Source organism: Orycteropus afer, unplaced genomic scaffold (assembly GCF_000298275.1).
Source record: "Orycteropus afer afer isolate SDZICR_OR568_19922 unplaced genomic scaffold, OryAfe1.0 scaffold00009, whole genome shotgun sequence".
Taxonomy (NCBI): domain Eukaryota; kingdom Metazoa; phylum Chordata; class Mammalia; order Tubulidentata; family Orycteropodidae; genus Orycteropus; species Orycteropus afer.
In genome coordinates, this window is record NW_006921596.1 from 18,744,640 (window position 1) to 18,756,739 (window position 12,100).

Consider the following 12,100-nt stretch of genomic DNA (forward strand, 5'->3'; position numbering starts at 1 on the left):
CAGTTCTAGGAAGACCAGAGTAGTTGGTCATCTCTACTTATTACTGTGTGAGATTGGGAAAGTTCCTTAACCTCTCTGTGCTTTAGTCTCATCTTAACTTTGGAGGTAATAGCAATACTTACCTCCTAAGGTTGTTGTGGCAATCCTACTTCCATAGTGATACTGCCTCGGAAACCCAAGGAGGGGTCGCTATGAGTCGGGGCCGACTCGACGGCACATAACAACAACAACAACAACAAGGTTGTTGTGAGGATTAAATGAGATAATACATGTTAAGAGCTTAGAACAGAGCTGTTATTATTATTGTTGCCCTGTTCCACCCAGGCTGGGGAACTTGAGGAGGGAGATTTCATGGGTAGCTCATGGTCAGGGCCCAAGAATGGCAGACTTACAGCCTTGGGTTCTGCTCCTGAGGCTACCACTTTTGGTGTGTGACCTTAAGCCAGTTTTCTAATTCTCTGAGCCTCAGTGTTCCGCATCTGTGAAATGGGGATGATAACGGACCCACCTTTGAAGATGGCCCTGAGCCCAGTGCCTGGCCCACAGTCTATGCTCAGTATGTGGTGGTCATTATCACTGATCATTGGTCTGGGTCCAGCTATGATTCAGAACATAGAACTATTGCCTGGGTGACCTTAGTCATTCATGCAGGGAGATGCCACTTGGATTTCCCAGTGCTGCCTTGTTTTATAAGTGACTTCTCGGAGGACCTGGGCATTTTGTTAACCACAGAGACTACAAGCCCCTGGACTAGACAGGCCTCAGTGTGCACCTGAGACCCGACTCCAGAAATCCCAGGTCCTTACCTGGTCTCTTCTCCTCTAGCCTCAGCTCCCTTCCTCTGGGAGGCTGGACCCTAGATGTGCTCACTCAAGGACTAAGCCACATGACCCTCCTGCAGAGCCTCGTGTGAGTGACCACGGGGCCCTAGGGGAACTAGTAGAGGACACACTGCCCAGCTCTCCTGGCACTGCCACCCAGAGAACTTCCGAGGCACCTCCCTGGCACCCTCCTCTCCCGGGGACATCTCAGGGGCCTCCCGGGTCGGTGCTCACTGTTCTTGCCTTCCAGTGCAACCAGCTTCTTCTTCTTCCCAGCTACAAAAGTCACCTGAAGGGGTTGGGCCCAAGTCCTAGAATAACTCTTGTTCAAGCCTTAATGTGCACAGGCATCAAATGGTAATTCTGCCTCAGCAGGTCTGGGGGCTCTCAATGCTGCGTTTCTATCCAGCCCCCAGATGATACTGATCCCAGAGGCCCACAGACCACACTGTGGAGGTCTCTGAAGGTCTAGACTCAGATTTGGCAGTCTTGTGATTTTCAACCCTTGCCCACTTTGATCAATAAATAAATATATAGCACTCTCTTCTTAACATAATCTTTTAAAATATGAAATATTATGACTAAAAGCAAATTTAAGCAAGGACACAAAGCTTTGCTTTGCTTTTATCCAAGCACTTCACCCTGACTCTGGTTGAGTAAAGAAGACAGGAAATGAGGTCAGAGACTGGTGGCTGGAAGGCATTGGGGGTGCAGATCCTAGGAGACCATCCCATTTGGTCATTTCTCCTAAAATTGATTTACAGAAGGCAGTTCACATTTTGATTTGCTGAAACAAAACAACCCTCAGACACATACCTTGACATGAGGCTAAGAGAGTTCACCTCCACTCTTTGGTTTTCTTTTTCTCCACTTGGAGGAAAGGCAAGGTCAGGGCACAGAGAAGACGATAAATTGGGTTTAAGGAAAAGCCCACCCTGTGTGGATTAGAACACATGTACCCTTGAGCAGTGACTTGCCTGAGCTGTGGCATTTGTCCCTGCTATAGAGTCGAATCTGACTCGGAGCGACCCCTCCTTGGGTTCTGAGGTGGTATCACTACAGAAGCAGATCACCCAATCTTCCTTCCAAGGAGTGGCTGGTGGGTTTGAACCGGTTAGCAGTCAGATGCCCTAGGCACTAAGCTACGAGAGCTGCCTTTTGGTTTTTTTCTTTTCTTTTTTGGGGGGTGGCATTTGTATGAAGTTGGCCTTCCTTCAGCCTGGCCTGACACACCCCCAACACAGAGGCTGACGTAAAGCCTGGCAAAGCCAAAAAGTACAGAGACTGTTCTCAGCATTCGATGACCCGGCCTGCTCCCAGGCCAGTATTCCAGCCTTGTCTCCATCTTGCCTATGAATTGCTGTGGGTCTCTGGCCAGTCACGGCTCCTCTATTGGCCTCAGTTTTCTCACTTAGACATTGAGGACAGTGGTTCCCTCCCTGCTCACCATTACTCCCCCTCCCCCCCCGCAACCCTAAATTTTTGTGGGTGGCACATGAGTCCCTAGATGGGAAAAGGCTTTGCAAACTCTAGAGTTCTCAGCACAGCACCTGCAAAGGCCTCTCACTGCTGACTGACAGGCCTCTTGGCCTATTACCCACTTCTCCAGTCTGAGCAGGAATGGCATGGGGGATATCGGCTGTTACCACCTTTCTGAAGCTCTCAGAAGTGCCACCAGCTTGGAGGAACTGAGGTGAGTTGTCTGTCCCTCCCCTCGACCCAAGCAAGACAGCTTTGGCGGGGTGGAGGGAGAGACACATGATAACAGCAAGGCCATTTGAGTGCAGTCTTCTCTGCTTGGTCCTGTCCCCTCCACGCCCACTTCCACACTCTGCCAAACCCCAAGCTTGGAACCTTGGGAGACACGAGACAGGAGGTGCGAGCATCAATTGCAGCAAGAGGGATTTAGATCAGACGTCAGGGGGAACATCCTAAGCAGAAGAGTCCCTGCTGACACTGGGAGATGATGGAACCCTTTCCCTGTGGGCTGAGGCCCTTCCCTAGCCCTCAGCCCCGCCTTCCGTCTTAGTTATCTCGGGCTGCTGTAACATACATCCCAGACACGGGGCCCGTCGTTGAACACAAATTCATTTTCTCTCAGTTCTGAAGGCTAAAAGTCTAAATCAAGGTCTCAGCCTTGGTGGTGACCCTGGGCATTCCTTTGTTCCTTGGCATACCGTGGCTTGTAGATGACACTCACATGGTGTCTGTCTTCTCCCATATGTGCATGTGTGTGTGTGCATGTGTGTCTGTGTGTCTGCATGTATCTCTGCATGTGTTTCTGCCTTGTGTCTTGGCGTGTGTGCCTCTGTGTTTATGTGCATGTGTGTCTGCACACGTGTCTGCACGCATACATCTGTGCATGTGTGTGTCTGCATGTGTGCCTGTGTGTCTGTGCGTGTGTGTCTGTCCGATCTGGTCTTAGTAACTCAGACATGATTAGATTCAGAACTCAACTCCACTGGTGTGACCTCATTAACATAACAAAACAAAAACCTATTTCAGGATCAGATTACCACAGGGGCCAGGATTTCTACACGTATTTTGGGGGGACCCAACGTGTCCACACACCTTCTGTTTGGGGTGCGAGTGTCAGCAGGATGGGGTGGGTGGCAGGCTGATGGTCCTCATTCTCTGCTGTTCTCCTCCCAAGCTTGAGCCACAACCAGATCGGAGACGTGGGTGCCCAGCACTTAGCTGCCGTATTGCCGGGACTGCCTGAGCTCAGGAAGATAGAGTGAGTCCCAGCCATACCGATCGGGGCCCACACTGGCCAACCTGGGTCCTCAGAGCCACCACCCCCGGACTCAGGCTGGCAGTGGAAGCTCCCCCCTCTCCCAGCCCCAGTGTCCAGGCAATGGAGCTGGGTGACCAGCTGGCCCTGCCCCATCCTGCTAACTGTGGGACCTCAGCTGATCCAGCCTCTGCTCCTCTCTGGCCTTAGTGCTCCAGGAGGCTGCAAAGGTGTGATGGAATTTGTCTGTTAGGGCCCCTGCATCTGGGGTGGCAGTCCCAGCAGATATGGGGGTGGGGGGGGAGGAGGGGGAGCAAGGTTCTGATGTCCGCCCCTCCCTCAGCTTCTCAGCAAATGGCATTGGCCCTGCGGGGGGAGTGCAGTTGGCCGAGTCTCTGAGCCTCTGCAGGCGCCTGGAGGAGCTGAGGTGAGTGTCTGCCCATGTGGGCTGTCCCTGCTCCTGTACCCTGCAGGCCCCTGGTCCTCCTCTCCCCCATGGGCACAGAGCAGGGGTCCTGAGCGGCCAGCCCAGGGCTCATCACTCACCCCCTCCTCTTCCAGGCTTGGGTGCAATGCCCTGGAGGATCCCACAGCCCAGGTGCTGGCTCGTGGGCTGCCTTTGCACCTGAGGGTCCTTCGGTGAGTGTTCCCCTGTCCACGGTGCATGGCTGCACCCACCAGTTCACAGCCCCCATCAACTGAGCTGGCCCTGACTTAGGTCAAACCACGGCCTGTCCTGGGACTGGCTGCCCCTCTCTCACCTGCTCCTTCTTACCGCTGGGGGTCAGAGGCAAGTCTGGGGCCAGGAAAGAACACTGGCCTCTGAGTTAGGAGACCCGGCCTCATCCTGCCTCTGCCATTGACTTCCTGTGTGTCCTTGGCCAAGCCCCTATCCTCTCAGAACCTCAATTTCCCTATATGTAAAACACAATAGTCCCCTCTCAGCCTGTTGTGAGCCCATCTCAGAATGAGGGAAGATGAGGAAATGTCAGCAAAGGGCTGTGCAGGGAAAAAGCCCCAAGCAGCAAGGGCTCAGCACTTTACAGTTTACATCCATGGTCTTGTTGGAGCTTTAGAGCAGCCCCTCTGGACCAAGATTATGATTTACTCCATTTTCAGGCAAGGATACTAAGGCCAGGAGAGGTGTTGAGAGCTTACCTTCATGTAATAACATGAAGGAGCCAAGCCTTGAACTTGACATCTCAGATCCTAAAGACAGGGCCTTTGGTACCCTCCCAGGTCCTGGGGCAGGAGTAGGGGGGCTTGGTGGCAGTTACCCTTACTTGCACTGGCTTTGCCCAAAGACCACCTATAGTCTGATAGTAAAATCTGAGACAGGCTGAGAGTGGGGGATGTGGGAGGCCCCCGAATCCCTATACCTGGTCCCCCAGACACCTCTCACCCATTTTCCTTCCCCTAGTCTGTCCTCCAGCCGCCTGGGTCCAGAGGGGGCGATGAGCCTTTGCCAGGCTCTGGATGGATGTCCACAGTTGGAAGAGCTGAGGTGAGTAGAACCACTGAGACTGGACAGGGGGACAGGCTGGCAAGGGTCTGGGGGTTCGCCTCACTGGTGTCTCCCTCACCCTGCAGCTTGGCAGAGAACAGCCTGGCTGGAGGGCTCCCACTGTTCTCTGAGGGGCTCCCGCTGCTCAAGCAGATCGAGTAAGTGGCTTCCCTGATGGCCTGGGGCCAGCACCTCCTTGTCCTGGGGCAGGTGGGAGCAGCCTTGGTCTGGCCAAGCCTGACACCAAGGGACACCTTTGAAGTGGCAGGGCCCTCATGGGTGGGGGGAGACTGGAGCACCAAAGGGGGTGCTTTCCTGCCCAGAGCTGCTGCTCAGGCCCCTGCTGCCCTGATTGCAGGGCAGGAAGGGGGGTTCCAGCTAGCAGCCTCCGATGTTCTGTGCTCCCCTTCTCTGTCCCCAGCCTGATTTCATGTGAAATTGACAACCAGACTGCCACACTCCTTGCTGCCAGCTTTGTGCTCTGCCCAGCCCTGGAAGAAATCCTGTGAGTGCTTGGAAAAGCCCTGAGCTGGGAAGAGGGGCCTCTGGGAGATGTGGCCTGGAGCTGGTCCCCTTCTCTCATGTCTGGTGTCCCATGTGTAAGTGGGGTAGATCATTCTTGCCTAAACTTCCTTTAAGGAAGTTGGAACACTTGAGCTGCCTGCGATGGTGGGCAAAGTCATTCAGCTCCTGCCTGTTTGCCCATTGTAGGGTGGGTGAGAAGGGAGAGGAACCAGATAGTACCTAGGGGCTCAGTGTCCCTGACCTTCGTTTTCAGAGGCAGCTAAATAGACCGCCTCACCTGTTTTATGGTGGTATAGTGCCTAAGGCACTTGACTGCTAACCAGAAGGTTGGTGGTTCAAACGCACTAGCCACTCCATGCGAGGAAAAGTGGGCAATCTACTTCTGTCAAGATTTACTACCTTGGAAAGCTAAAGGGGGTTCCTATGAGTTGGAATTGACTCGATGGCAGTGAGTTTTGTTTTGTTTTGTTTTGGTTTTTTTGGTCTCTGTAGTGAAGAGGGGCTGGAGCCAGTAGGCCCCAAACCTGCCGCTGGCAGTACCTGGTTCCCTCTTGGCAATCAGCGGTGCTCAGGATTTGGGACTTTGTGGTGCTGCTTCTGGCTTAACCAGACTGCTGAGAGCTAGCCTGGGTCCTAACCACACTGGCAGAAAATGCTGTTTCCTGAAGTACAGGACACCTTGGTTACAAAGATCCGCATCTTTAAGGCTTTAATCCTCCTCCTGACACTTGACTGCTAACCAGAAGGCTGGCGGTTCAAACCCACCAACCACTACTTGGAAGGAAGGTTGGGCAATCTACTTCCATAGTGACACCGCCTCAGAAACCCAAGGAGGGGTCGCTATGAGTCAGGTCCCACTGATGGCACATAACAACAATAACAACCTGACACCAAAGAGAAAGTCTCAGATTGGCGCTAAATCGTCTTTAACACCTAACACTGGGGCTTCTCTCTCTCTCTCTCTCTCTTTTTTTTTTTTTACATTTTTATTGTGATTTGGGTGAAAGTGTACAGATCAAATTCATTTTCCATACAGCATTTCAGACATGTTTTGTTTCATGACATTGACTGCGAAACCCCACAGTGTAAAAGTTCTCCTCCCACTTCCTCCCCATAGTGACCTCCTCCCTGTGTCCTTCCCTCCCATGCACTCCTGCACCCCCCGCTGTCTCCCTGTGCATACACTGCCCTTCTGTTCTCCCACAGTTGATCATTCCAAGGAGTGTATCTACCTGATTTAAATGTTCGGTCCATATGCCTATTATTTGGCTGGAAGCCACAGGAGTGAGTTCAATTCCAGACCTGAAGGGCAGCTAGGGGCCATAGTCTCAGGGGTCTCCCCAGGCTCTATCAGGTGCTTCTCCCTTTTCAACAAACAGGAAGCAGGCCAGAGGCCGAGCACCTAAGGAAAGTGCTGAGGCACCAGGTAGAAGTTCAAGTTCACACTGTTGTTTGTGCTGTGTTTATCCTGTGGCTTTCCTTCTATCTAGGGTCTTAACCACAGGATTCCCACCGATCGTAGTAATAAGTATTTCCTTCTAAGATTAATCTCATTTAAAAAATTGGACAAGAGGGGTTGATTTAAAGAAAAATATAATGATTGTTTAGGATTATTTTTAAAATAATAGTATAGGCAATGCAAAACTTATACATGTGCAAAACCTGCGATGACACCAGGTGCTTGGTGGACGTTCGGGTGACAGTGCTGTGGACCCTCCGTCCCAAACTCCAGACCAAGCCTGGGACTCGGGACAGAGCCAGCTCCTGAGCTGTCTGGGTTGTTGAGAGAGGGCTGGCTGAGGAAGGGGGGAGGTGGAGAAGAAGCCACCTGTTTCCTTGAAAGTCTTCAGGCCCCCCTTGGTTGGCTCCCAGAACTCCCCACCCCCACCACTCTGCCTTGTCTCCACCCCCACTGATTTCCTGCCACTGACCTTGACCTTGAGAACCCCCTCCCCCCACAGATTGTCCTGGAATCTCCTCGGAGATGAGGCAGCTGCCCAACTGGCCTGTGTCCTGCCGCAAATGAGTCGGCTGAAGAGAGTGGAGTATGCCGGACACATCCTGGGAACCCAGGGCGGTGGGGGGGCTGATGGGGTGCCCACATTCTGGAGAAAGCCTCCCAGGAAGGCCTCCTCGAGCTGTGCACTCTGGCCAGCTCCAGGCCCCGCCAAGCTTAGCTTTCCCTACAGTCCAGACTTCACATGAGTCCACTCTTGTCTGGTGGGTCCTCTGGGAAGGCAGAGGGGGGAGTCGGAGTCCCTCATCTTGGCCTGGGGAAGGGGGACAGAAAATCTCTCTCCCCAGCCTCGTACCAGTCTCTCTTTTTCCCCTGCCTCTGCTGTCCACTGGGAAGCTTGGAGAAGAATCGCATCACAGCCTATGGAGCCTGGCTCCTGGCTGAAGGGCTGGCCCAGAGGCCTGGCATCCAAGTCATCCGGTAACAGGGGATTACGGGGGCAGGACTGATGGGTGGGTGGCCACAGTCTAAGGGGACTCCCTGTAGGAGGAAGCAGGACCTAAGGTGTGGACTACTAAAGGAAGCTTGACCTGCTCCAACAAGAATTTGGCAGCAATCAGACCTGGATCAAATCCCAGCTCTGCCATTTGCCAGTTGTGTGACTCTGTATCAGTGGTTCAACCTCTCTGAACCTCTGTTTCCTCATCTGTAAAATGAGGATGATGATAATATCTGTCTCAGAGGGTACAGAGCATATAAAGCACTGAGCCCAATGCCTGGCACATAGCAAGCACTTAAAATGGTAGCTATAATCAGGACTACCACATACAGTTGGATAGGTTGTGCACTGCACAAGGGCATTGTGTCTAAGGGGGCACCACTCACATTATAGACAGGACAGATTCCTAGTAAGTGGTAGTAAAATCTCTTATTCTATCAAATGTCTTTATTCTATCAAAACCAGTATATTATGCATGTAAGGGTCTTGAAAAAAGGGAGCCTTGTCTTTATTTGCACAAAGGGGTCATGTGAGCATGGTTCTGGTTGAGACTGTTAGCTTCTGGAGGAGACCAAGTAGGAGAAGCCAGGTTGTGTGGGAGACACCATCTCCCTCGGGTCGCCATGCTGGCCTAATACCTACCTCCGCCAGTAACTGGGCATGGCTCTTCCCCTCTGGGCCTCAGTTTCCCCATCTGTGGATGGGACATGGGACAGAGACAGGGGGATGAATGAGCAACTCCTGATCTGTCTCTGTGTCCCACAGCCTCTGGAATAACCCCATCCCCTCTGACATGGCCCAGCGTCTGCAGAGCCAAGAGCCCAGGCTGGACTTTGCCTTCTTCGAAGACTATCCCCAGGCCCTTCAGAGTACTTGATGGCCCCTTCAAGACTGTTGGGATCCAGCTGAGTGATGCCGACTCCCACCCACAAGGAGCACCCTCAGCTGAGTGCCCCTGCATCTGCTCCAAGGAGTGTATTTGTCCGGCTGTATCCCTCAAGAAGCATTTAGCCAAAGGAGTGTACTGAAATACATGGATGTGTGCTACCAGTTGGGAACAGGGGGCATGATGAGGGTGCTATAATGTGATGGCACTGAGGGTCACGTTTGACCTTTTGACATGTGGCAATACATGGGGCTTGCACTGTGGCACATGGCATCAGTCCTAGCCGCATAGATGGGAGGATGGATACATGATTGGTGGTACATACATGACACTTAAGGAACCCTGATGGCACAGTGGTGAAGCATTCAGATGCTAACCAAAAGGTTGACAGTTCGAACCCACCAGCCACACTGCAGAAGAAAGATGTCAGTCTGCTTCCATAAAGATTACAGCCTAAGAAACCCTATGGGGCAGTTCTACTCTGTCCTATAGGTTCACTATGAGTCTGAATCAACTCAGTGGCACACAACACCACAGCATGACACATGGCAAAGGTCTATGCCGTATGATACATGGCTGGCCAGATGCCCTCAGCTGGTCCAAGATCTAATTTATTACTTTTTTTAGAAACCAAGTATGTATTTATAGATTGCCTTTCCAGAGCAGCTAACTCACGGAAAGTCTTCCTCCCAGGGCTGGGGGTTGGGGGGACGGCTAAGCACTGACTGGCCCAGCACCCCCAGGGTCAGAGCTCTGCGCCCAGCCAGAGACTCACCCCAAGGCTTCCAGATGATCCTTTTCCTGCCCTCTAAACCAGATGTTCCCCTTAAATGCTGGCTCCCCAGGACTTTGGGTTCAGGTCCAGGTAGAGCCAACCTGGCATTGGGAATGGACAGGCAGGGCTGTCCTGTTTAAGGGATGAACCCAGGTAGAAAGGTCCAGGGAAAGGGCACTGCCAAATCAGGAAAGGCCTCTGGTCCAGCCATACCTCAGTAGGATCTGGGGGACTCCCAGGGGCTGCATATGTTGCACAGTGTTCTTGTTACTTTCAAGAGGGTCCAAGGATGGCCCTTGTAAACGCTAAGCTAAGTCTGTCTAATAAATGTGGATGATCTCCCAGCCGTCAGTCTGAGCCTGATATTTCCTTCCACCCCCACCAAGGTCAGAAGGGGTCCACTTCATGCCCCAGGACTGGAGAGCAGAGCAGACGGTGGAGAGCGGGCCAAGGAGCACTCGTGTAGGAGTCAGGAGACAGGGATTTGAATGCTGACCCTGTCTCTCTATGATCCTGTGATCATGGGCCTCACCTGCAACCTGATCATGTGGTGGAAGCTCAGAGGTGTCTGAAACATTTTGTGTTTGACTTGCATAGTATTTAAACTCTTGCCTGAATTAATTGCTGATATTAACGATTGGGAGCTTTTAATAAAAATACAAATCTTTAGCTTCTCCTAAATGTTAGTTCAGGATTCCCACTCGACAGGAACCCACTGGAGCTGCACAATGCTGTGTACACGTGGAGCACATACTCATCAGTTTGCCACTACTCCCTATTGTCTTGCCCCCCCCCTCCCTTTTTATCTTTTTGCCCAGCCCTTGTGGGAGCCTACAAAATCCTAGCCTAAAAGGTTTCTAGTGGTGTGTGGCTCCTTAGGAACATGGTTTTAGAAGTTAGACAGATGTAGCATGAAATGTGACTTCCCCCTTGCTACCTGTCCTCACAGGCAGGAACTGTTTCAGTGCATGGATTAATAACACCACACACGGGACTACTGGAGTGTCATGGTACCTGGTATGAAACAGGTTCTCCTTACATACTAATTCCTTTCTCCTTTTAGGGTTGAATATCTTACAAGATGGGGAGATGCTTGAAATGGCAGGAGAATAGCATTCCCTTTCTCTTATTCGTGATTGCACGGAGGATTAAACCAGTTGCTCTCAGGGAAGCCTTCCTGTACAGCTGTGCCCCATTGTGAAGTGGGGCTGGGAGGATGCAGTTACTACCAGGCACCACTGGAGGGCAGGCTGGCCCATTGGCAATTCCTGAGACAATTTCCTTTACCCGTGGTTCCCAGAAGGAAGTTAGGAGGTGACGCTAGGGGCTGTTCACACCTGGGCCCAGGAGCCTGAGATGTCCTGGCTTACTACTGGGTTGGCCCAGAGGGTTCAACCTTGACCTTTGCCACCCTCCATGTTGTTTCCTGCTCCCCACCAAGCATGAGGAGAAAGTCCTCTGGTCCAATGCCAAGCATCCACACCCGACCCAGGCCACCCTTAACCATGCCAGGATCAGGGCACACCTGGCACTGAGTGGGGCCATCTGCCTGCCCATGGGGAAGGGTGGGCAGGCAGGTGATCCAAGAGGTTTACCCAGAAACCCTGGGCCCAAAATTCCATCTCCCCTTCCTGGGGCATGATATCAAGGTGACCTTGAGCCCCTCAGGGTGTACCTTGACACTCAGGTGAGTTGTACTTCCTTCCCTTGCCCAAGGTGGGGAGTGAGGCCCTTGAAGCCTGAAGATGCCCGACCAGGGAAGTCACGATTGAGGAATAAACAGCACCAGCCAGAGAGCGGGGCCAGGGAAGGGCACACGCGGGGTTTTCATTCTTTGCTGCTTATTCATTTTACTTTCTCTTCAGCTTTGTCCAAATTCACTCCAGGCCTCTTTGAGCAGCTGTCCTGAAATAAACCATGGCATGGTCAGCATTGCAGAGTGGCTGGGCCCACCTCAAAACCAAAAAAACAAACCCATTGCCAGCGAGTTGATTCCAACTCATAGTGACTCTTCAGGACAGAATATAACTGCATTATAGGGTTTCCAAGGCTGTACATCTTTACCAAAGCAAACTGCCTCATCTTTCTCCCATGGAGTGGCTGGTGGGTTCAAACCACCAACCTTTTGGTTAGCAACTGGATGCTTTAACTACTATGCCACCAGAGCTCCTTGACCCCACCTCAAGGTGGTGTGAAACTGCATTGCCCATTTTATTAGGAGACTTTTCCTGCCACCAGCCTGCTTGGAGGCCTTGACTATATGTCTCTTTCCAGCACTAAAGGGGTCCAGTCTCCCGGACTCCTCCCTCCCAAAAGTAGGCTCATCTAAATATAAACATGAAAACAAATAAACAGATTTGATGATGAATAAGGCCATGCACCAATAAGCAGTGGAATCA

General features: G+C 52.1%; 1 protein-coding gene across 1 annotated transcript in view; it reads left to right on the top strand.

The window, feature by feature from the left end:
- Positions 1-8,917, top strand: part of NLRC5 (NLR family CARD domain containing 5) — a 60,323-nt gene extending 51,406 nt beyond the window's left edge. The window contains exons 37-47 of the mRNA XM_042781772.1: positions 826-909; positions 2,431-2,514; positions 3,475-3,558; positions 3,899-3,982; positions 4,117-4,194; positions 4,976-5,059; positions 5,146-5,217; positions 5,481-5,564; positions 7,546-7,629; positions 7,938-8,021; positions 8,806-8,917. Of these exons, the coding sequence (XP_042637706.1) occupies positions 826-909; positions 2,431-2,514; positions 3,475-3,558; positions 3,899-3,982; positions 4,117-4,194; positions 4,976-5,059; positions 5,146-5,217; positions 5,481-5,564; positions 7,546-7,629; positions 7,938-8,021; positions 8,806-8,917 (934 nt within the window). The remainder of the gene's footprint in view (positions 1-825; positions 910-2,430; positions 2,515-3,474; positions 3,559-3,898; positions 3,983-4,116; positions 4,195-4,975; positions 5,060-5,145; positions 5,218-5,480; positions 5,565-7,545; positions 7,630-7,937; positions 8,022-8,805) is intronic.
- Positions 8,918-12,100: the final 3,183 nt, after the last annotated feature.